Here is a 26,220-nt window from a genome sequence, read left to right as displayed (position 1 = left end):
ACTCTCTAGCCATGATCAAAATCCTGAGTATTGTGTACTTCAACAGCAACAGAAAGCACATTTTTGTGCTATAAAAATACAGTTGCTATTTTTTTTCCTATAACATTGATCAGTCCAGTCCCTCATGATTGCCAGAATAAGGCAGTGGAGGTTTGTTTTCATTTTTAAATACCTATGTCTGTCTCAAAACTCTCACTAGCTAGTTAAGTCCTACTGAATCTAGCAAAAGAATCAACACCTTCCACTTCCCTTGCCTTTTCACAAAATGCAAAGTATTTCTTCCCACATTATCTGAACTGACCAAATAACACTTGAAAGCAAAGATTTCTGAACTGAAGAGCATAGTACAATACAAAATAGTTTCTTTCCATAATTACAACTTTCTACATTTGTCTGATGCTCTGCCTACTTTATAGTATATTAGAAAGTCCTCAACAAACAGGATCATATGAGTTACAAAGCTGAATACCACTGGTATCAAGGTCTTGAACACTTCTGGTTCCCAGTATGCACAGTAAACAGTTGTAGTAAGTCATCTTGATTACCTTGATTACCTTTACCTATGATGGAAATAGAAAGCTCCAGTGAGAGAACCCATAGCAAACTTTACAGACCTGAAGGGAAGTTTATAATAGCTATATGGCAAGTGTCCATGCAATTTTAAAACTTTGATAGCATTTGTCCTGCATATTCCTACTAGTTTGCCAAAATATGCCAAAATTTCTATGACTCACAGGTAAACATCTTGTAGCATGGGCAATTGCTGTATCCTATACACTTTACAAGTCTCTAGTCCTGGAAAAATTAGTCAAATTAAGTTTCAAGAGCACCTTCATGAGGCCAAAAATTCACTGAAAAATTAAAATTAATTATTCTATAAATACATTTTTCCATTTATGCACACAAGTCTTTTTATAGCGGTTAAACCTCCTCTCTTTCCCCTTTTTAAACACCACTGAAACTGTCAGGAACTACATTTTCCGTTTTAGCAATCATTGCATACTCATCATGATTCCTAGAATTTAAAAAGGAATTGTTGATGGTTCAGATACTGTTAGACTGTCATTAGTTCTGCAAAGTATGTAATTTGTCATTGTGCAAGAAATGACAGTACCTTCACTTGTGCAACATGCTTTTAAACTTCCTCTCTCTAATTTGAAAATGCCAGTATTATACTCTGCTTCAAGAGAGATATTTTTAAGGCTTGCAGGTTGGCTTGTCACAGAGCAATTTGTCAGGTAGTATTTTGTCTTCATTAAGGTTTATTCGCATAAAGTGATTGGCCTGTCCGTGATATTCCCCAAAGACAATAAGTTCTGTCTTACCTGACGGTAATGAGACCTGTGTTAAATTTTCACTTTCCTCTTCAGTGCTGCCATCGTAGTAATTTTCTCTTCCTCTAACTATCTGAGTGATAGCTACACTATCCCTAGGGGGAAAAAAAAAAAGGAAAAAAGCAAGCACATCTTTGCCATCTATTATTCCTGCAAAGAATTTATAATTATTTCTGCACTGTCTTAGAGGCAATGCAAGCTGATACAAGTCAACATAAAGTCCCCATGCTGAACAGCTTAGCGTATTCATATACCAAAACAGACAATAAAAGGTAAGATAAGATAAAAAAGAGGAGGATAAAAATAGCAAACAAGTCAAGGTGTGTTGTAGCATTAGAAAGATTCATCTTCTCTGGATATTTTTGAAATAAAAAGTACATAAAAACATTTGGATTTTGATATTTTTGTTTACCAAAGGACAAAAGGAATCAAACAATTCAGGGAGAATGCATATCAAAGTACCACCTATGGAAATGCCAGAGACGTACTCTGATTGGAAAATCAACTGCAACCGAAGAGAAAAAAGAAGAGTACAGATTCATTGGATATTTATTTCTTGGCTACAGCATCCAAAACAATACGCTGCTATTTGCAGTGACGCCACAAAGAATCCTCTGCTCTCATGACTACCGGTATTGTTTTGGATAACCAAGCACTTAGCCAGGAAGAACTGTCACTCACTGTTAGACCCAAAGAAATGGAAACTAAACTAAACTAAAACACATATCAGGTATGATACCAAGAAACTCGGGAAAATTAAGAAATACCTTGTACATTTGGCATCTGCTGCAGATTCTGTAGCTTCATTTAACAACTTCTGTAAGTTTCTTATCTTTGCCTTCTTTTCATTTAGCACCAAAACAAATCGGTTATAAAGATCTGCTTCTAGTTCTTCTTTAGCTTCCACACATTTTTCCAGCCTACAATGTAAAATTAACCGTTACACCATTTCTTTTTAAAACTCCGTGTTTCCTGGAAGAAAATTCTGTAGCCAGGCCAGCCTTCCTATTACAGGAATCTCCATACCAAACCATGCACGACTAGTCCAGCATTTTGTGTCTGAAACAGGCCAAAAGAAATGTTTTTTTCCACAGAAGATTGCAATGAACTTTGCTACCAAAAAGGGGAAAGTTTCCAAGGGGAAAATTTTCTCTTCATGCTCTTTTTGATCGGTTCTTCCACACATGCATCTGAGACAACTAAAATTTAAATAGGCAAGTGTTCTTTAGTTTCAAAGCTGAATTCACCGTAGTGGGCATAGCTTAGCAGGATACACATAATGAGATTACAAATAGATATGATCAAGCTTGACAGGTCCGAAATCTGGACCACACACTCTGACTTAAAATATATTTGAACAGGAAATAAAAACAAGAATTAGGCAACTCTACTCCAACACGGACTGAAATGACCAGCAAATACTTGGGGCAACTTGGTCAGCTCCAGAACTTTTCTTGCCAGGACTCCTGGGGCAGATGTGGGCGATACAGACCTTTGCCTGACTGTTTTCCACCAACAGCCTCACGTGTCTTGTTCTGGAGAGCTGGGAAGGTACAGAAACCAGCTCCCAGCAAAGCTCAGCAGTACACTGCAGCAACAGCTGATGGCAACTGTAATTCCTTAAAGGCATTCAGACAAATACAGTGCTAATAACTCTGGTCCTGCAGACTCCATTTCGAATTACACTGATGCAGAGCTGAGATCTTGGTACAGCTGCAACCACCACTAGGCAGAATTTCTTTTTCCCCCCTAAACCAATTACAATTACTTGGTAGAGGACTAAACACAATATATATGAAAAAGTTTTAAAAGCTCTTAATTAACATCTTCAGCGTAAAATATTCATCTGGTTCTGAAAGGTTTAACATGCACCTGTAGGCAGGTCAATATCAATAAAACAAAGCACAATGGAAACATACAATTAAGAATGTGGATGTATACTGTCTCATAAACAAAGCAAAAATGGAATACAAGCAACATGAGCACAATAAACCAAGTGACTTACAGCAAACATGATTCTGTATTTACTTCTTGAATTTCATAACTTTTTGACCCATGGGTTGAACCACAAACATTTTAATAGCTGTGTTCATAACAAGCAAATAAACATCTTGATAATCTTATTGATCATGGTAACTACAGTGTTACAGCAAGTGGTCATAACCTATAAACAACATTCTTTTCACTAACCTGTGCGAGGTCGGTAAAAAAGTTTACAAGGCTTCCTTTGTTATTAGACCCAAACACATAACAGATTTTAAAATAGTAATTTATAAGGCAAGAAATTTCAACAAACTTCCCATATAAATATTGATTAATTTGTTCATCAATCAAAACTATATATGATGTAAGAAGAAAGACAATAGAAAATAATCTCATGAAGTATTAAGTCTACTGTGCAATGCTTTAGGGATATGCTTGATAGTTGATAAATAATTCATCTAATTTAAATGCAAATAGCAGAACATCATTACCATATAGATCGGTTCAATAATTCCTAAATGAAAGATCATATGTACTAATCAACTACCAAGAGACTTTGCGCCTACAAAAGGAAAGTTAACTGTTTAGTGGGGAACAAATAGACAATTCACAAAGAATCACAAACCATAATACAGGGTCCAGAAGTGCCTTAACCAGCTCTTGGAAGGAGAAGAGTCAGGACAGGAACTGCCTCCCATTTATCAAGTAGGATTCAGCCATTAAAAAATAGATTTAAAAAAAACACACAGCCTTTGGGCAAATTGCTATTTATGTGCTTGAAACTAATTATGTCTGTGTACATAAAAATGGAAAACAAGGATTTTCTGTAAAATATGGTAAACCTGTCTGTATCAAATCCTGTAGAAATCCTCTCCCACACACAAAACAATACTAACTAAAGAAAGTGCTTACTACTGTGCCTTGATTTTGCCAATGGACTGGTTAGTGTCAGAGCAGCTGAGGTCGGTTTAAATAGCTACACTGAGATATTTTGCTGTCTTGGTGAAAAAGATGTCATATAAGACATCCACTGATGAAAATCCACATAACTGTAAACTCCCAATGAAGTAAAGCTGAGCTGCCTTGACGTTAAGAAACACACTATAGGAACCTATTGAAAGACTAGCCAATTTCTTTAGCCTCTGGAGCAAAATATTAGCACCTTGGAATATACATACTGACTATATGCATAGATCAGAATATTAGCTGTTCCCTGTAGGCAAAATCAATTAGTAGCATGCCATCAGTTAATCTTACATGATTGTTTCCATTTATGTGAACACCTTTTTTGATTTTTTCCTGTTGTTTGAAGTAATCCATATATAAATATGTTCTCTAGAAATAGATATGACATTAATTTAGCATAACATTCAATCAGTGTAAAACAGTATTACATTAATGCTATATTTGAAAGTTATAAGCCTTTAAAAATACACTATTATATGTCACATGGTGATACTTACAAACGGAATAGTAAAAAGCAACAGTACTCTGCTGCTTGGGAACAGGGATGCATTAATTATGCAGAATATATGTGTGCGTAGGGTGGCTTTGGCTGTAACTCTGCATAGCCTTTAGGATTCACTCAGGCATGCATTACCTGAACTATGTGACTACTAAGCAAAGCTGGCTGGGCTTCATTCCAACACCTCATCTGTTACAAATACAAACTTTAATTGCAATTGGTCACATGGCCTGTATGTGATTTGTCTCACTAAAATACCATCTCCCCAAGCCAAATAAAGAAGCTGTTCATCAAAAAGACAACTTCCAAGTACAATCAAAATAAACAGAAGTTAATGGCTAGAGTAGTGCAAGTCTTATTTGCACATGCTTTCCAATTTCTATATTCTTAGATCTCTGTTATGTAAGTGCAATGCTTTTATTAATGTGCCAGACAAACCTAAGTTGATAGCCATCAAAAAGCTTGCACAGCCTACTGAAAGCAGCTAGTATTAGGAATGGTTACAATTAGTAATTGAGAAAATAAGGTAACTGTCCAGTTCTTAAGTGCTGCCTAAACATAGAGCAATCACACATGCTTCACAGAGGTTAACGTGAACCATGTAACTTAACAGCATTTATACATTTTCCACACTCCAATACTAGAAAGAAAAATTCAACATCTCTGCGATTTATCCTTGTCCTCAGTACTCTAAAATAATTACTGATCTTATGGCACCGCTCTATCACATTTCAAATTCACCCTTCCCCCAACGCTGGCAATGGTATTGAATCTTGATGAGCTAATGCTAAACAGTCAGTTTCAAGCACCAAACTACCTCGTCTGCATTTTTATAAGCTCTCTGTGGTTTACATATACTGTCACTATAGTTGACCACAACATAAATTAGCAGCTATTTTGATTTTGGCTTGTCCACACTAATCTTAGATGTTTGATACGAAATACATACCACACACAAAACAGAAATTTAACTTGTCTTTTATTGGCCAAGGAGTTATTTTGCTACAGATTATTATTATTTTACACTTACCATATTATTTATCTGTATGAAATAAAAACAATAGCTATTCTGCTCTGATATTTTAACTCATCCATCTCTGAGGTGTGCACACACACATGCACACACCCGCCCCCCAGGCACCCACTTGCAGCATTTTCAGAATAATACTTTTGAAAATTTCTATAGCCTCTCTATTTGGATCTTGCCAGATAGTGTTTTAGTAATTTTTATGTTATGTTTTTAGATCAAGTGCTGAACAGTCTAGCTAGCCACTAACTCTCATACTGATGTCACCTATGCATGGGTCATTTCCTAAAATCAGGGAAATGTTCCGCCAGGTAAAATCCTACAGTTAGGTAATCACAATAAGAAAGATGATGAAAATTAAGGGACTTACAACTTCAACCAGAAACACTGTCAACACCTCAGACAACACACAGCTTAGATGAGAGTACATAAGTAATTTAATAATTTGATGATTCAGGGGGTTTCTCTTCAAAGGGATTTTTGGCCTGCTCCTGCCCTTCACCTTTACTTGAACCTGAATTGCAGAGGGAAGCAGCAGGAGCTATTCCCATACCTAGCACAGGGCTGCCACGCAAGCTGTTTGCAGCCAAGTGGACTATCTCATGTATACTGAGGCAATTGCCAGCAACTGATCAGAGCTGGTATTCAGCTTACAGGTTGCTCACTACGCAGATTTAGCCTCCTGAAGGAAACTTGCTTGCCATGTTAAAGACCAAATGGAAAGCAGAAGAGGTTTACACCTCAAGAGGCCCTGGAGAGCTATGGGGCAAAGTGGCTGAGCCAAGCTCACAAAACCTTCATGATGGTCAAGAAAATTAGAGTAGGAAAATGGAAAAGGGATGACTGAATCATTCCATCCAGTGCCTCATGCTTAACCTGAACAAAAACAGCTCTTGGAAGTCTGCACGCTATGTTTTAATACTAATGAGGTCCTGAAAAGAGAGATTTGAAGCAAGGGGAACTGTAGGGGCTGAAACTCTGGAGCTGATGTGCCTTAGCTCCAGGTGAAGAGGGAGCACAATTTTCCACACTACATGCTTTATATCTGATGTTTTATCACTTAACACTGTGAGTGATATAGAGTGTGAAGCTTGAAAACCTGTCTACTGAACAAAGACAGGCAAAGCTTTTGTTCAGTTCCAAGAAACTCACACAACTAGATCCAGCATTTAGAGCCAAAAGAGCAAAGAGAGACAGCAGGGTAGACTAGGCTGTGGCAAAAAGAGTTCAAAAACCAAAACCAACCAACAAAAAAAAAAAAAACCCAAACCAAAAACCCAATACTGTTTGGATGAAAATTATTTTTATTCTCCATTTAGCATGTCTACCAAAGTTTGGTGACCATACAACTTTCAGCATTTATTTTGAAAAATCATGTTTCAGCTGTTCAAAATATAAACATACTAAAGAAACCCACCAGCTTTTGAAGCTCGAATACATTGCTCCCGAGAGCAAAGGCTGTCAGACAACCGTGATCTTTTTTCTTTGGGGATACTCTTTAAAAATGCCACACGACCATGAAAATTGATACAAGCACTAATGCCTACTACACATTAGCATGTAATGCAGTACAGCATACTAGTTATACAAAACGCTATTGTTCAATAAACAGTTAAGTAGTAAAACACTACTTAGGAAGGCCAGATGCTTGTCAGGGAGATTGTCAGGAGAAACTGTTAGTCATTTTAATGAGAGGGAAACAAAACTAACTCCTCCCAAAAGTTAGCTCTCTTTTTCAAGGTAAATTAGCGCCAATTAGCTACATTCTTTCATCAATCTTCGTAAATGTGGTTTTTCAGATAAAGCTATAGAAAAACAAGAAAAATCTCTGACTTGTACGTGCTAAGCGCTTTATGCTGAGATAAGCAAAGATTACTTCACTTCAGATTGCAGTGGCAGACAATTCAGATCATAAATGCAATGGCAATTAAAAAAAAAATCACAAAATAATGGTAGTTCTTCCTGTAATACACTCATTTTCCAATTCTGTCTGTTTTGACAGGGCAAACAGATTAAAACAATGGCAATTTATTCTCCACTCAAAACCGTAAGTCATTTAAACTGCTAGTCATAAGAATTATAGAAAATAGTAGAAAGAAGGCTTCCTGAAGAAAGTGGAGAGCATTCTACAGAAAAGAGATTTTTTTTTTCACTTCATAAAGGTAAAACCAGCTTTAATTGCAAACTTTGTAATACCAGTTGCATTCTGACATAGGAAGATTCACAACTACACACAACTACATGGGCTGTAAGTAACTGGGCTCAAAACACTTGTCAATAGAAGAAAAATTTGTGTGGTCCTTTCTGTATATGACTCCAAAAGTGCTCACAGTAAAGCCTGCACTGACAGTATAAGTATTTGTGAGTTTCTCAAATATCACCTGTGAATGCACTTTTAAACTTACCGCTTCTCCACATCGCTCCAGTCACTGAAAAGCCTTTCGTTTTCTTTTTGCAGGTGCTCGTTTTTTGCCTGCAGCCTTCGCAGGCAGTCTAGGCAGTAACCAATCAGCTCCCTAACCACCTCTGCCGGACTTGAAGCTTGCTGTAGCTTCAGGGCTCCAAGTCTAAACTAGGACACAAGGAAAGAATGAGTTACTTCATCTGTATTGGAAAGATCACAAAACCTCGCTCCAACAAACTTGAATATGTACTTAATAAACATAAAAAAAACCTTACAATCCTCCAGCTCAAAGTGATACAATAAATTTGTCACACAAATCATTGTGGAGTATGTGGAATAATCTACATGCCAATTATTTATCCAGCTAATAGGCACAGGACATAAGCACTGACATACTTTCTAATGGGTAGGAAAAGAGATGCCACGCAGGAGATGTAACATGATATAGCAACAACCTGCTCTTGCACAGATCAGAAGACGTCAGTAGTATAAAGGTGCAACCACAGGTTTTATATAAAAGGCATTTTTGATGTAATGCAGAACCACAGGAACTGCAAACCTAACGGTATTGCTAACATGTTCTTGCCATCTGCCCAATGAACTAGCTGGAGTAACTTGCTCCCTATTCTGGTACCCACAGCAGCAATACAACCACATAAATATTACTGACAAAACAAATTAAGATTAATTACTTTTGATTTAAAGTCGCACTACAAATGCCCCTTTATGATCCTTGCATACACCTGATGGATGAAAACTAGCCCATACATTTTCCCTGTCAAGGCTCAGACAGCAAGTTCATAATAATGAAAGGAGTCCTTCAATTAAATAGATAGCCTCAGTAAGCCAATGAGATTAAAGGATAAGATCTATAATGAATAGTTGTATTTCTTCAGCAACAGGGATGTTATACAGGATATACAAGAGGTCTGAACAGATTTGTTCTGCCTGGTCTGGCAGAAACAAGAGCAAACTGTTGTTTCTATTATGCTAAAGTTCATCCACACGCACAAATCAGTATCAGCTAGACTATAAACATGCAAAGCCGGATGAAGATATAAAGATATAAAAAATGTTCAATATGACAGTTTGAGGCAATTGAAGAAGAAAGATATTAAGGTTGCTTGAACAAGGTTGCACACGTTATCTTAAGAGAAGCAAACTAGAAGTGAAGGACCTGACTGTGTTGCTCTGGAGTGGGTAGATGATGGGGAATCTGAACTATCTTAAGGTACACTTCCATAGCTGATAGAGCCTACAGAAGCTATAGGGGGCTTTTCTGAAGCCTCACCACACCTAGCAGCAACACCATTTGCCCAGTTTGACAAAAAAATAGTTGAGGGAGCAGATGCAGAGAAAAGCAGAGTGGGCTGGATGACACAATCCAGGCTTTGGCCAGCTTAAACTACAGCAGACGCAGGACTTTCAGGAAAGAGGCATCAAAATGATTTGGCTTTGATTGGAAATGCCTGCAGAAATGTCTAGTTGGTGAGGGGTACGTGGAAGGAGAAAGGGTCTTCTCTCACACGGTGTAATTATTAAAAGGATTGACGTAATTGTTGCGGCATTTCCCTATGAATAGAACTATTACTCATCTTTACAACTTGAATACACGGCAATAACATCTTAAAAAAATGTAAAATGTAGGGAAGAGTTCAGTCTGTGTTGTGGCACCTCACCTATTAAAATCAGAAATGCCATTTCATTTTTATCCTCACTTTAGTTAATTTTACTTGGAAGGGCATGGCAAATAACTAAATAAAAGACATCCGTGAAAAAAAAAAATGTAGATTTGTTAACACTTTTTAAAAGTTTACTACTACTATACATAAGGTTTTGCTGAAAAAGGCCTTGTAAAAGTTGCTAATAAAGATTTTAAAGGCATTGTTTGAAACAAATAACAGTCCTTCAGCTTAGATATTTTATCTGTGGAAGTGTCTGCAACAACACGATACCATCATGAGCTTCTTCAGCAAGGTTAATTTATCAGAAAATGCAGCAAACCCAAAGGTTTCATTTCAAATTAGCCACTGATCTTTCTTCCAAATTCACATGTACTGTCTCTAACATGTTCTTTTCCTTTAGCTTACATACATCGGATGGCTATAGATGAAGAGATGCATTTATTTTTGGAAATTAGATTACATTATCAGTAACCCACAGTGACGCGTATTCCCTGGATATCACACCTGCTGTTTGACAGCATTAACAAAGATGGACATTTGTGTAAAGTAAACTGTTTTTCATCACTTGCAAGCCACCACCATACTATATGGATAAAGAACTCGTGCCACACTTGAATACTAGCTGCAGAGATAGAGCAGCACAGTAGCACAGATAAATAGCAACACAATCTTCTACTTATACTGTGGAGGAAAGAGCAAGAAGAGTACTTTTTTTTGTCTTATGCTTTTAATATAATCAGTTGAAGTAAGGTATAGGCTAATACATTTAAGCAGGACAAATCAGCATTGTCCAAATTACAGTTTACTCAGCGTAAAAGAATAAAATATGAATAATTCCGAAACAGATTAAAATGAATCAGCCAAAAACCTGATTCCACTCACAATCAAAATCATGCCAAACACAGAGCAGACATTTCAAAAGCAATTGTAATTATAAGCAAACAACAGTTCAGCTTCTTACTTAAACATATTACATAAACCAATACTGCTAGTGCAACGTGGAGTTTTGAAACTGCAAAATACATCCTTAGCTTCATGGACTTCTGCCATGAGAGGATTTCTGAAAATCTGTAAGAAAAAACAATGTCGTCCTTTTTATAAAAGCTGATACACAGAAAGAAATCAAACCAGGCTTTTGGGCATGCTACCTTTTTTGATGAATTCTCAAAATGGAGAGGGGGACAGGTGACACAGCAGGGAGTGGAGTAAGAAATGCATGCCAGCCTGACAAGCCACTGCTAACGTGCAGCAACAGAGAGGGGGTGCTGGACAGATTTGCCACACTGCTACAGGGACCCAATGAATTTGGTTGGCCAACTTGTTAACTGTTCATTTCAAAGTTACCACAGTAACAGTCTTAAATTTAGTCTTTAATTCAGTCTTTATACAAGGCAATTGACTATTACCTACTTTCTTACATGAAACTTCACTGTACTGCTTTCTGTATCTTATACACTGTGATCTGTGGACCATTTCTAGCAGGTAAATAAAGCAAACCCATTACCAGGAGGCTTAAATCCATTAGGCTGGTGCTCAAATATCAACCAAAAAAAACAAAAAAAAAAAAAAAAAAAAAAGAGAAGGCTTCTGCAAAGGAGTATTCTTCTGTGTATTTTTCCTCCCCCTCCCCAGTTGCCTAATCTTAATTTAACATACTCATAGGAGCAAATTATCTGGGTTACATTGCAGCTACCTCCAGCACCTCAGTGCAGACAAACACAGGACACTTAGATACAACCTAATTAAGCCAAAAGTAATGTGATATTGGACATGCACTTTTGCTTTGCCTCCTTCACACAGAATGTTATACGAAGTGTACCAAAAAGCCTTCTTAGTATGTTTCTTCATCATGAAATTATTTGTTACAACGAGCTATTCCACTGCCTATTTAACAAAAGAAATGTTAGCACTAACAATAGTAACATTGTTATCTCAGCAAATTACAACTGATCGGCATTCGCCCCTGTAAAGAGCCCAGTGCTGAGAGACTGATAAACCATAAAAGAAAGCAGCCAGACCCATTTCAATTCCAAAGCATCAGGGAAAAGCACAAGCCATTTGTAAAACAACATAAAGAAAATGAAGTCTCAAGACAGTTTTGCTCTGGAGTCCTACTAGCATCCCAAACTGGAAAGAAAACTGGTGAAGGAGCAGATGCACAACAAAGCACAATTTTAGATCCAAGGATTCTGAATTCAGGACAGACGTGTAATTTGCAGCACTGATTAAGATAGAATTCTGTTAAAACTGAATGGTTGGGGGAGAGGGGGCGATCATAAGAAAGGAAGCATTAGTTTTTCCACATACTGCTTAGGTTTTGCTTGCAACTAAACAGAGAAACAGTCCAGTTATTTCCTTCATTGCCAAAACCACAGTAGTGAAGTTGGAAACAATTCTAGGAAGATTCAATAGAAGTGGTTAAAGATCAGGACACCATAAGAAACTGGGTGGGATATCAAGATAAATAGATTGTGCTTACTGCATGAGTGAAAGCTCAACATTAACACTTCACTGAGCTAATTTTACATATAGCATGTCTACAATTTGGATCACATTTCCAAAGCGAGCCTCATTTTGTAAATTCCTCCACATTGCTCCTCTCTAGATCAATTTATATTTCTTGCCATTCTTCCAGCTGCTTTAGCTCTCTATCTTCATATCGTCTGCAGATGTAGTTAATGTGCTTTCCACTTCCTCTTTCAGATCATTCAGAACATTATGTAAAACAGTGAAGCACTAAACACTTCATTTACACAGAAAATGAGCAGATCTGCTAGAGGTCCCAGTGGACAACAGACTGACTGACTGATACACTGCTCTCCTTCAATATCTGTTTTATTGTTTGTTGGGATTTTTTTTTTATTATTGTTTTTTAAAGACACATGAAGATGAATATAGAATCATTTAGAAAGTTGTGTTCCCTTAATCAGAAATCACACTCACCACTTATCCATTAGACCGGTATTTTAAGCTTAGAAATAAAAACAAGAAATAGAAGCTTATGACAAAACTGTCATTTTCTGTTCACCTCTCACCCTGCCCACTGGTTATCTCCTACAGACAGAGAAAGAAGTGATCTCAACCATAAGACAGAAAATATTTTGGAAGTCAACTGAAAAGCTTCTCAAGTAATTTTTCTTTTAATTACTGCTGTTTACAGGAAGATGCTTCACATAGGAAAAAAAAAAGTCATTAAAATATGAACTAGTACATTTTTCATGGAAAATTCTAAAACGACATGAAAATTACTTTATTCTATAGAGATGGTGGATTTTAATTTTGCATTAAATGTATATATGTTATATAATCTTAGCATTACTACATTCCACTAGAAACGAGAGTTATCATATCTAAAGGCAATAATTATCAAAGGTTATGCACTGAAAGGAGAAGCCATTTACACAGCAATGCCTGCAAGCTCTCTGTTCTGGGGCAGAATCTGAAGATAGATAACAACAATGAGCTAATTTCCAAAACCAACAATTTTTCATTATGACACACTAGTCTATAAGAAAAAAACATTCATGCTGGAAAATCTCATTGCATCTGCATTGCTGGCCATGATTTCTCTCTGTATTGCTTAAGTATCCTGACAATTCTTTGTAGCAGTATTTGTTATCCAAAATATATTTAAGGAATCCCATACTTCCACAAGCTAGAAAAAAATACTTATTTAAACAGACAGATTTTGTCCTTTCTTGTCCTGGCAGGCTATAGCAGCATATCGTGGCTCTCTCTCTCTCTTCTATTTACTTTATATACTTAAAACATAATCCACAGTATTTTGCTTTTTCCTGCTCTATGTTGAAAATGATTTAACAAATAATTTTTACAGAGAGTACTCTTACAGATACTTAGGTCTGATTTTGAAATGAAAATATTCCTAGTGTGTGAGCTAACTGATGGAGTTTTAACTGTACGAGTCGACCTACAGCCTGTAACAGAATCATCGCTAACTCACCTCACTCATCTTCCACTTTTCCTACACCTTTGGAGTAGGGCTCAGAGATCCATGCACTCTGCTTCTAATCATACTACTTCAAACGGTGTTAATAATCAGCTGGGTTAGCATAGTTAATAACATCTACATCCTTGCAGACAGATGCTGCCTCCTGCAAGGTATTGTCTAAGCAAATGTCCTTTCACCAGGGAAATATTAATGAAGAATTTGAGGAGGAAAAAAATCCACAGCAGCCCACCAGCACAGAGCAGCTATGTAGTCCCTCTCTGCCTTTATCAAGACCTGCAGTCTGTAATAGCAGTTGTGACCCCTGCGTTGAAGCAGGAAAGCCCTGCAGATCCTTTCGTCATTGCCCTATCCTGAGCATCTCTCAACACCTTTCCTATGCTAGAAGGGAGCTACACTGGGAGCGATATTTCTACACTAGAGCTCAGTCTTTCCCTGCTACCTATTAATGCCAGTTCAGCTGGGTCTTTGGGAATTAGGAAGGATGAAGGAGCAATTGGGGTGTTTTTTATTAATAAAAATCACACAGTCTGAAACAATATGTTTTCAATACTCAAAAAGCCATCTTAATAAATCGCAAGAACCAAACCAAAACAAATGCTTTACTCACTTATCTTTCAACCCTTGCACAGATTTATATGTAGAAAATTTTGCTAGGACAAGATATTACAAGCTGTCAGCTAAACTATCCTGAAGTCACCTACTGATGACCTTGGCTATGACTGGTATTGAACGTAAATTCTTTACCACAGAGTTAAGAGATTTGCCATAACATACAGGACAACACTGAATGTTACATTAACTCAGAAGTAAGATGTCTCTTACATGCTTGCATTACAATAGGCAGTGTAAGATAGAGCAACTTTCTTTTCTCAGCTGAGAGCTGGAACTTTTGCAAGACAGACAGGCTGTGATTTCCAGAATCAGCCTTGCTACTGCCGGTTAAATATCAGCTACCTCTTTTACTCTATGTACACACAGATTCTGAACTAAGATAGAAGCAATACTTTGACAAAAGTAAGTTTTCACTATGAAAATACCTATGAATTTAAGAGAGGAAAATGTTAATGAAAATTCACGTACAGGGTTAAAGAATATGACCTACAAATGAATGATGCTGACACTTAGCTGCCTATACAAAGAAAGTATTGTTACAAGCTTGAATCTGGAAAGCATTATACCATTTTTATTTCTTAAGTCAATCAGTGAGTGGTCATGATTTTTTGAAGCTGTGCCACTATTATCTCCAGGGAAATCATTCAACAGTAACCATGACATCCTGGGTGTGGTAATAAAATGAGTACACTAGACTTGCACAATACAGTGATGACAATGTGAAAGCAGAAGTTGCTTTTGTAACAGCAAACTCTAGGAAGCTAGAAAAATTACAAAGTACCATGGAAGCCAAGAAATCTTGCCGGTTACATCAGTCAGTATAAAAATACAATCACCAGTTCTAAAAATCAAGTTTAAGATAAAAATCCTGTCTTTCTCCACTTCTGCCTTTCCCTCCTGAAATGTTATTTCTGAGAAAAGTATTACCTCATCCTCAAAAAAAAAAAAGTATCTTCCTTCTTGATGAAGGCATTACATCTATTCTAGAGCAAAACAGCTGACATAAGTGATTGCTATTATTCTCAGGTTTTTAATACACACTGAGGAAACCTTCCACATAAATTGGTGTCACATTAGCTGGACATCAACTCATTTAATTCCATCTGGTTTCACTATTTTGTATTGCAGGGGTTCCCAAATATTTTGCAGAGTGCTTCACTGTTACTCACACTCTCAAACCCACACATTCATGGCACCGTGGCCCTCCTTCAAATGCAGTGCAAGGAGACTACCTCTGTACAGTAAACTGAGCAGAAATTGGCAACATCGCCAGGTACTAGAATACACTAGTATTGTATATGTCTATAGCACTAGAATGGTCCCAGCATGTCCTTGGCCTATGCCAGTGACCACCTCACCAAACACTGCAGCCGCATGGCAGGAGTTGGAGCATCCCAGGGACGACTCCCAGGAGGCAGTTTGCATGCAGCCACCCTCTTCTGGAGGTTGAGAGAGTTTAATCACATGGACATCAACGGTTCCCTGCCAGCTGGCCTCTGTGCCTGGGAACATTCCCAGGAAATTTTAATTTACCAATGCAGAGGCAACCACAGTAGTCCCTGGAATAGTGCTCCATCAGGTTTGCAGCAGAAGGCACTGTATTTTACTAGATTAAGAAGGACCAACGCACCCTGGAGAAGAGCTCTCAGGTTTCACTTTTGAGGGAATATCTGGATCCTGGGTAAAGAGGCAGAAAAAAGGCTGAAGAAGGCTTTGTCACTTACAAGTTATTCCATCCATCCGTCATCAACCTGTACATTGCAGCGTGGGCCAGACTCAGAGCAGATTCCTATCCCAAAAGCTCTTCACAGAGTCATTGATTGGGAGGGACATCTGGAGGTATCCAGCCTCCTGATCAGTGCCCTTCTTGTGCTGGGAACCCAAAACTGGATGCCATATCAAACTGGCTAATGCCAAAAAAATAGGGATAGCCTCTCCACATGCTCTGCTAACTGTGCTCCTGTTGATATGGCCCGGGATGCATTTGACCTCCATTGCTGCCAATACTTGGACTCAGCTCACCGCCTGCCAAGATCCAGGGCCTTATCTTCAGAGCTGCTCCCCAGCCCCACTGTCGCCAGCCCATTCCCTTGCAGGGGCCCTGGCAGGGCTTTGCATGTCTGCTGACTTTCATACAGCTCCTGTCAGCCTGTTCTTGCAGCCTGGCCTCTCTGGGTGGCAGCCCTACCCTTGAGTGCATCCACTGGTCACTCCAGTTTGGTGCAAAGTGGAAAGTCAATGAATGTGCACCCTATCACCTCCTTCATGTCATCAGTAAAGTTATGAAACAGGACAGGTCCCTGGAGAGACCACTGCAGCTCTCCACTAGTTACCAGCCTCCAGGCCCTTACAACCCATTAACCACTGCCCGCTAAGTCCCATCATCCAAGCAGTTTTCTATATATCTCTTTCTCCACCCATCCAGACCATAACGGTCCAACTTGGACATAAGAATATTGGGGGATACAGTGCTGAAAGCCTTGCCACAGTCCAGACAAATGTCCCTTTTGCTTTTTGTCCAGTTGCTTTATGACAGAAGGGGGTCTGTATGGTTTTGCATGATTTATATTTGGTAAATCCATGCCAACTGCTCCCAGTCACCACCTTCTCTTTCATGTCCACAGAAATATGCTGAAAGCAGTTGCTCCATGACTTTCCCAGAAATCAAAGTGAACCTGACCAGTCTGTAGTTTCTCTGACCATCATTCCAGCATCTTTTGAACACTGGTGGAAGATTTGCCATTCTCCAGTTGTTAGGGACCTCTCCCAATCTCTGTGAGCTTTCAAATTTGACAGGGACTAGTCTCATGAAGGCCAGCTCTCTAAGCACCCTTGGATGGAGTGCATCTGGTCCAATGAACTTGCATGGGTTCTTGTGGTGAAGAAGAATAACGTGAAAAGCCAGCCTCTGCTCAGCAGTCTAAATTTTTTATTCTTGCTTGGATTTCCCCAAAATTCAGTAAGATCCTTGGAAGCGCTGCACTTTGACTCTCCATATTTAAGATCATTTTAGCAAGAAGCTCAAAACATAAAATCCCACTATGCTGTTCAGGGGAAAGAGAAGGAGGACATCTTTGAAGATTTAGATATTGTACCAAATTTGAACATAATTTTCCTGAAACCTCAGTAAGGCCAATTCTTTGCAATCACAGGAAACAATGTCACATAAACCCTCTCATAAAGGAATCAAAGGTTTTACAAGAGTTTATTGACCTTACTAGTGTAGTTGGAAAGCTGTTCAGGACATTTTTTTCTAATTTACTTCCTAAACACACACATGCCCAATTTCTATCCATTTGCTCTTGGACAGACACTGTTCCTTATACCATTCTTCCCCCTCTCTAGTGTTCAGACTCAGTTATTTATAGATAATTATTTTTCTCCGTCAGTATTTATGCTGTTGAAGTAAAGCTGAAGGTTGTAGTTTTGGCTACATGTATGTTAGGCTGTCTATTCTTTATATCATACAAGCTTCCTCCCACGTAGAATTTGTATTTATTGACTGTGGATGACCAGAACTGTACACAGTGATAGCATGTGTGGGAATGGTTCAAAGCTGCACCAAGGGAGATTTAGACTGGACATTAGGAAGCATCTCTTCACTGAGAGAGTGGTCAAACACTGGACGGGCTTCCCAGAGAGGTGGTTGATGCCCCAAGCCTGTCACTATGTAAGAGGCATTTGGACAATGCCCTTAATAACATGCTTTAACTTGTGGTCAGCCCTGGAGTGGTCAGGCAGTTGCACTAGGTGATTGCTTTAAGTCCCTTACAACAGAAATATTCTAGTCTATATAATTCTGAATATATACCATGACTAAGTAGACTGTGCAAATACACAGAAAATAAACACAGACCTTATATGACATTTGCAGATCATCAATATTCAGTCTATTTGCACATTTCATTTCTTTGTCTCACCCTACCACATTTGTCCTGTAAGACAGGACCTGGGTCACCAGGATATGGGGATTACCTATACTTCAGGAGGCCTGGTTCCTCAGATCATTCTGGAATAAAAATGGTAAATAAAAGTAGTAAGCACATCAGATATGGCTTAAATGCCCCTTTTTAAAAAAAAAAAAGTGAGCCATGTAGATAGGTAAAAGGAATTGTGTGGGTGCCAGGAAGACACTTATTAAGCAAGAAACTAATTGATCTCTTTCATGAATGGCATTATATCTATAAGACTTTCTTTAAAGCCTTTGGAAAACTTCCTTGTTTAAAATTTACTCTCCTTAGAAACATCATGTTTCACATATCTATACAATCAGCTACTTCTGTGAAGCTTAATCCCACCCATGCTGAAATGGTCTTTAGCTACTGAATTTTGACAGCTGTGACATGGTCTGGTCAAGATCTACCCAGGCTATGATCCATTACCCTAAAAGTGCTCTGTAATAGTTTTCCCAAACTTACTGTAAAAACTGTTGTTCATGAGAATACTTTCCCCTCTCCCCCATTAAACCCATATATATCAACAAGACCCAAATAATATCTTTGTAAAAAATGAGCTACATTTCAAAAAAAGGGATGAACTGAGGAAAGTTACACAGCATTTACATTAAAGCAAGGTGCTCAGCTACAGAAAGCTGCTACTATTTTTCCCCTCAATTTTCTTCACCACTTCGCAGAATTTCTTAAACTTAAAAATACACTGAATACTAAAATGCACTGCAGTAGTAATACTCAGCACCTGTAATATTAAGTATTTCTTCCAATTCTTTCCCAATAGTAATTAGACATAGTGTTCCACTTCACTAAAAAAATCTCAGCAATTGGAGTAAAAAGGCCAAAGGCAAAGCTCCAGAAAGATCAGGTGCACTAGTTACTTATTAGAATAATAAATATGGAACGGGCAAGTATACATTGTAGTTCCACAAATAGTGATAACAGAGTCGTGATTATGTAAAGAACAAACAATTCACGCAGTTTATTGAATTTGGGATGAAATTATTACTTCATAATGCAAAAATAGGTGGATTTGCATTTTATGCAGACATCCAAGTGCTTTATCTTCTTTTATGCTTCTCCTCTTTTATCGTTCCCTTCTATACTTCAGGCAACATTATCCATTCAACTCTCTGCTACCAGTCTGCCTCTGAAGTGAGTTTACAAAGACAACTGAAGTAGGACATCCTTAAAAGATCTTTTTTTCATCTTTTTCCTCATTAATTCAATGGCTTCAGGAATAATAAGATACTTTCCTACCTCACTGAGTGGCAAGCAGGTCTGTGAGCAATGGAACTACTGAACTCTGGTTTCCTACAGTTAGGACTCTTGTGCTGCATCCCCTGATGTCTAAGAAGGTGAGAAATCCAGTCAAAGCTTTTCCCTTATTTAGGGCATTCATAACTTCTCTTTCCCATGAGGATTTGCTAGTGTCTAATAATACAGTTGATTTCATTCCACAGTTTTGGTTTTTTTTTTCCCAAAGCAGACATATGAATAGGGTCTCTCTTCTCCATCCAGCCACCTATTTCCATGAAACTAGTAGGAACCTGATATCTTTGAGACCTTTACTCCTGTCAAATGTGTTTGAAATTGGCCAGTAGTTTCAAAAGTTATTGGAGGGAAGGGGGAGGAGGTAAGAGACTGGCAGTCAGCAGAGGCACACAACGTGATCACATAAGCTTTGTTTCCTTAGGAAGCAGGGTAAAACACTTGCACATTTTATTATTTTAAAAACTGTCCTAAATGAATTAGGAAATGTGTTTTACTTGGAGATCTAAACTTGTTTTTTTCCTTGTTTTTCATGTAACTTATAGTGTGGCAATAATACAGTAGACTTTAAATATAACATCTGGATTCAGGTCTCAGGGTTTAAATACATGAACAGTCCACAACTATGTTAATTTAGATTTCCAAGAAAAGGCCTAATAAGACAGTTTAAATCAGAATGCATATCCTATGGGCTAAGAACAGAACATGGGCCATTACCATAAACTGACACAAACTTATCACATAGCAACTTGCTGTGTTTGAGGCTTGAGTAACCCAAAAGTGAGAAACGATGCTTGCCAAGGATTTTTAATCTAATCTGCTGGCATTTTTTGTCAAGTATTCTGCACTTATGTCCAGGCTTCCAACCCAAAAATTATTCCAGAACAAAGCTCATTTAAGGAAAATCTTCGAAGTAGGAGTGTGAATCTCTTTTTCTGAACAGTTAATCACAAAGTATACACAGCATGAACATGTAACACTGAAAAAAACCCCATGCAACCCTTTTGATAACCTCCAGAGAAGTTTCTACAAACATTATGAAAGGTAGATCCAGATAAATATGCTCTTAGCAAAAAGTCTCCAAAATAAAAGCAAGGCTTGCAGGAGTGCTTGTGATATTACTGTTAGTAAAAGTTCCAAGGTAACAAAATATGAATGATTAATTCTTCCAAGATTAAAAAAAACACCACTACATTACGTGTTAGCTGCTGCATAATGGGAGCATTTTAAAACTACCTGTCAACTGATCATATTCCTACATGTGAAACCCAGACTGCAACTTTCTTTAAAAACTTTAATAAAACATAACTGAAATGTCTGGAGTAGTAAGTGTCAGATATGAAGACAACTTGTCTTGGGAGCTACTTCCCTTCAAACATTGACCTTTACGTTTGGGAAGTAATGGAAACTATAAAGTGCTTCTTGAACACACCCTTGGAACTAACATGCCAACATTTTGCAGTAATTTAAGTCTGACTCCCCCTGAATATGCTCTATTCTGACAGTTAACAGCTCAATGATTGCACATGATTTTTTTGCTTGGAAAGTAAATGTATAACCACGTGAATAAGCATGAGATAATGCCTAGACCAAGGCAAAATATAAAAGTGTTCCCAACTAAGTACTACAAACAATTTTCCACTGTGAGTAATAACACAGGATTCATTTAGAACAAATATCAACTGTTTTCAGGGTGTTTTTTTACCCTTTGTTTACAACATCCTTTCAGGACATTGACAGCCACTTGCTAAAACCTTTCAGATCCAAACATCCAACTACTTCACAAATACTTCATTGAATGGAGGTTTTTTTCTCTCATTCAAGAAAAGGAGAGATTGAAGATTTTCCTCTATAGTCCTAAACTCACCTATCTGAGCTAGGTGGTGAACATCTGTGTACACTGTGTCCCACCCACAAACATGGAAATACTCAATGCATCACAAGATATATGTAGTGAATATGACAAATCCCCAGTAAAGCCAAAATTCCAAACAGTGTTAACTACACAGAAAGACATAAACACTTCTATAAATTATCAAGATATGAATAGCACATTTCTTTCAATCCAAGAGTCTAAAAGAAACCAACAAAAAAGCCAAATTCCTATTTTTCTGTAGAAAGAAAGAAGCACCAGCTCAGATTCGGGAATGCAATGCACATGAAATAAACTTTACTGTGTTATATCTGCCTACACTTCTGTCCCTTTTTTTACTGTTCGATTTCATCACCAGCAAGAGACTTCCCCCACCCCCTTTAAGATATAAATTACTCCACAGATATCCACAGAATGATATCCTACAAAAAGAAGCTAAACCCTTCTAGCCCTCCTCAATATATACCTCTTCTGCCTTCATGCAGGAATTTACATTATTGTAACTACCTTCACATCTTTATTGTATGTAAGCACTAAAAAAAGAAAAAATCAAAGCGGTATTTAAAAAATCAAGGTGTATTTGCCTGTATTTCCTTGTGAAACACTGTCAGAGATGCAGAAATTTGACAGACAAAACTTGTTCTAGACTATATGGACCTAAAATGCTCTAGTAATAGTAGGATATACACTTTTACAGTTAACAGAGATTTTCACTTTATGGGGGGGGAAGTATATGCTTTTCTTTTTCCTTCTGTTGTCACAAAAACACCCCCTCCAACAACAGTAAAGTGTTTGTAACCACAGTGCCAGATGGTACTATCCTACAAGGACCCACCAAGCAAACCCAACTCTTGCATGAAATTATAACACAAGGAAGATGGTTCAAACTTGAACCATTTACAGGTTCAGTAGCAGTGGCAGCACATCTTGAAACCCAAACATATGGGACACGTATCATCCTTTGAGCTATTTTTCTCAAAACGTCTGCAGGAACCATTGAGTGACTCCATTCAGAACTACAACTCCCAGGAGAAAATTCGCAGTGTTCTACCCAATTTCCTTTGGATACACTCATCTAAACAGAGGGATATGATGAAACAGCAGCTGCAGATGACCTAGAAAGTTAAGGAATTAAGACGCTATTATTAAAAGTTATTCTCTGTAACTGTTCTAGGCCAGTAGCAGTTCAATACTTAATAGTTATGTATAGGAATGACTCAGGAAAATACTGTCTTTCACATTGTCCAGGCTAAGTAGCAGCTTACAGTATGCTTTTGGCCTTCAAGGAGGATCTACAGCATCACTACACTTCATTTGATGCTAGCATTCAACTCTTCCTACGTATATATTGTTTTGCTCCCAGGCTCCTTAAAGGAACAAATTAGTACATACAAAAAAGGATAGTTTGTTTCTCAGTGGTTTCCCTACAGTCAGAACAAAAAGGAATTTACTAAAATATTGTTTGTCTTTTTTATGCTTTTTAGGTTTCCCCTCTCAAATCTGGCACTACCCAGACTCATTATGATAAGGAAGGATTTAAGACTAAGTACAACTGCTAAAAATATTGTGTTACACATTCTACCATCTAAGACTACTTAAAATATGACATTTTTATTCCATAGTTAAAGATCATTTCAGAGTACTGACTGATCAAAGGTCATTTCTGACTGATCAAAGGTCATTTCATATACTGACTGATTCAAGATAATTACTAAGTTGATCTGTCAGATCCTTTCATTGGCACTACAAACTCAACTCTTGCTCCATTCTAGCAAATAACTTTTCCATATGGATTATTATAATGATAATAGATGGCAAAAGTTTTGCTTTCAAGAAACTCAAACTTCCAATAAAGATCAATTAAAAATTAATGTTTTTCTGAAAATTTGAATCCACAGAATTTATTTTTATACATGTAAAAAAAAAAAAAAAGACAAAACCACCTCATATCTACAATCTAATGCTTAAAAGAGATGAAATTACAATATGTGTCTTTTCATAAAGGAAGTTTTTACTAAGATCAAAAGTTGGATTGGATGCAATTAGAGAATATTTTCCCTGAAATCTTACAAATTCTCATCTGCAAAAGAAATATGGTTAACAGATAGAAATGTTAGACTAAAGTGGTTGCTAGCAACACAAACAAAACATTTACTTTTTTCCATATAATACTATTTGCAAAACCTGTCATTACAAAGGATTTAGTGAATTAAGGTTTTCTGAAGCCAAGACAATCCTGGAAGAATGAAGGCATTTCTTTCTCACAATTAGAATTCTATAGAGCACAACTGACTACTTCAAGGGACGGTGTTTTACAACACATTAATATACAGCCTGTTGAAGCCACAGCACTTTAATTCACTAGGATCTGAATTCCTGAACCAGTCCTGCACAAGTTCTGTGCACTTGGAAACTTTGGAAAGTTATTCCTATTCTTCAGATGAGTAAGTGAAATAAGTTCCTCAATTACACTTGTAGCAAAACATATGGTGAATATATTTGGTACCTGGACTGATACATCATCACTGGGATGGTTACAAACCATTAGAAACAAATGCCAGTAGTAAGAGCAATCAAGCCAATTACTAAGGTTTCAACTGACAGTGCTATGAAACAACAGGGCAGACTGCCTACTCCTCCCACCCTACAATTACCTGTGTTGTAAGATTTGTGCACAGTTTAACCTGATGGCACATTTTTCTTTCTGACAACTGCTCAGCCATGTGGCAGGATACATTGCAGCTGCTGTTTAGACTACGAGCTCAGGTGAAACATCATGAAGCCACATTGCCTGGACCCATGGGTCACAGTCACATCAAATTATTTGCACAACAGAACAGAGGCAAAAAGTTCAGGGACCCAGGGAAAGAGTGAAGGCTCCTTTATATTACAGTGTAATTAGAAAGCACAAGCTCTATGCCTTCAAACCCAGAGGCATGGACAGATTCCCTCTGGACAGCCCCAGCTGCTTGTCAGACATTTCTGAGGCCAACAGCAGTATGCTCTACTTACTGCAGAAATGGCTCATTGTGGGAAAGGACCAAAGAATTTCATTTCACCTTCACTGTAATTTCAGTAAAGGGAAATTTCAGCATTTCTCAAGTCTGTTGTATTTCTATATTGTAAATTATTTATGTTTACACATCAGCAAAACAGTGCAAAAAGGAGAATCCATTGATTTTCTGAAGTCTCTGAGTCTATAATAGTAATAGTAGAACAACTAAAACTTTCTTATGAATCAGAAATTGGTGGGTTTTATTCGGGTTTGCTTTGGTTTGGGGGGGGGAGCGGATTGCTTGGGGTTTTTTGGAGGGTTTTTTGTTGGTGGTGGTCTTTTTTTTGTTTTAAACTTTCACATTATCTTATTCCAGGATAGTAAAATACTAGCAGTGGAGTATCTCAAAGAAATTGCAATTGGGCCAGTGTTGTTTAACATGATCAACAAAGAAAACAACAAAAAACAGTGCATACAGTGAAGTGGCAAACAAGGCAAAAGTCAATAAACATACATATTTCAGTTAGCAACAAACTGGAACAGAACATACACAACAGCAAATGCAAGCAACGGCCAAAGATGGAGGGGCAATTTTTCCCTGAAAGCTTGAAGTGTCTCTTAATATCACATTAACCATCAGTTACCAGCATTAAAAATCAGTATGCTAATATGGGTAAAAGAAGATCTATGGAGACAACGTGTCTGTGAATAACCACTGTACTACTGGGAACTCAACCATTTTTCAAGGCAGGGTTCTGTTTTTGGTGACGTGGTGATCTATGTCCTGTCCAGGAAGCTGTGCTGGAATAACTGACTCGAAGGCCACCCTACATAGACAAGCGCCCAACCTAGAGGCCTGTACGTGGAGAGAGTAGTAAAAAGCTTCATTTTACAATTTTTATTTAATTTTATATCGGTATTCCACTGTCAAAGGGACACTGCTTAGTGCGACTATGGAATGTCCTGAGTTAAACAGGATCCAGTATGTTCATGTAGGTTCTTTTTTGACTAGGATAAAGCAAGTACTTACATGGTCTGAACTCTCCTCAGGCAAGCGGTTATCTCCATGTTGCCAAATATAACTTCACCAAGGTTCTCAGCAGTCTGCTTCACTGCATGGTCAGCTAAAGGTCTGCAAAAACTTGTTGCCCAAAATAAAAGCTAAATCTATACCTATTTAAGGAAACAGCAAAAAAAAGATCCACCACTATTTCTGAAACTACCAAACTGATCACTAAAATTGCTTCCCATTAGAACAACACAATGGTTTTCTTAGGCATATACACGTAAGGCCCATGAAACTGCTCTTTAAGCAAATCCAGTCTTGTGTACACAAAGCACACTGATATACATGAAAAAACTTTTGAAAAGAAGCCATATCACATTCTGGGACAGCTAGTTTAAACACATAAGATGTGATTTATTCTGATCTGTAAACTTAAGGAAGTAGTGCTTTCAAGCTCTACGTAGCTGAAGTAGAATGACTAGTAGCGTGAAATAGCCCAGACTGCGAAGCAAACAGTGTAAAGTGACTATACGAGCCCACACAAACATAAGTCAGAGATGACCCAGAGCAACAACACAGCAGACAAGTAGCTCTTCACTGCCAAAGTATAACAGCTCATTTAAAAAAAAAAAGGGGGTGGGGCG

General features: G+C 37.8%; 1 protein-coding gene across 1 annotated transcript in view; it reads right to left on the bottom strand.

The window, feature by feature from the left end:
- Positions 1-26,220, bottom strand: part of XRCC4 (X-ray repair cross complementing 4) — a 180,545-nt gene that overhangs the window by 106,245 nt on the left and 48,080 nt on the right. Inside the window, exons 3-5 of the mRNA XM_075726894.1 lie at positions 8,215-8,381; positions 2,102-2,254; positions 1,326-1,429 (exon numbers count right to left, since the gene is read on the bottom strand). Of these exons, the coding sequence (XP_075583009.1) occupies positions 1,326-1,429; positions 2,102-2,254; positions 8,215-8,381 (424 nt within the window). The remainder of the gene's footprint in view (positions 1-1,325; positions 1,430-2,101; positions 2,255-8,214; positions 8,382-26,220) is intronic.

This window comes from Pelecanus crispus, chromosome Z (assembly GCF_030463565.1).
Source record: "Pelecanus crispus isolate bPelCri1 chromosome Z, bPelCri1.pri, whole genome shotgun sequence".
NCBI classification, from domain to species: domain Eukaryota; kingdom Metazoa; phylum Chordata; class Aves; order Pelecaniformes; family Pelecanidae; genus Pelecanus; species Pelecanus crispus.
The sequence above is the reverse complement of the archived record's forward strand: the minus strand, read 5'-3'. Positions and strand labels throughout refer to the sequence as shown.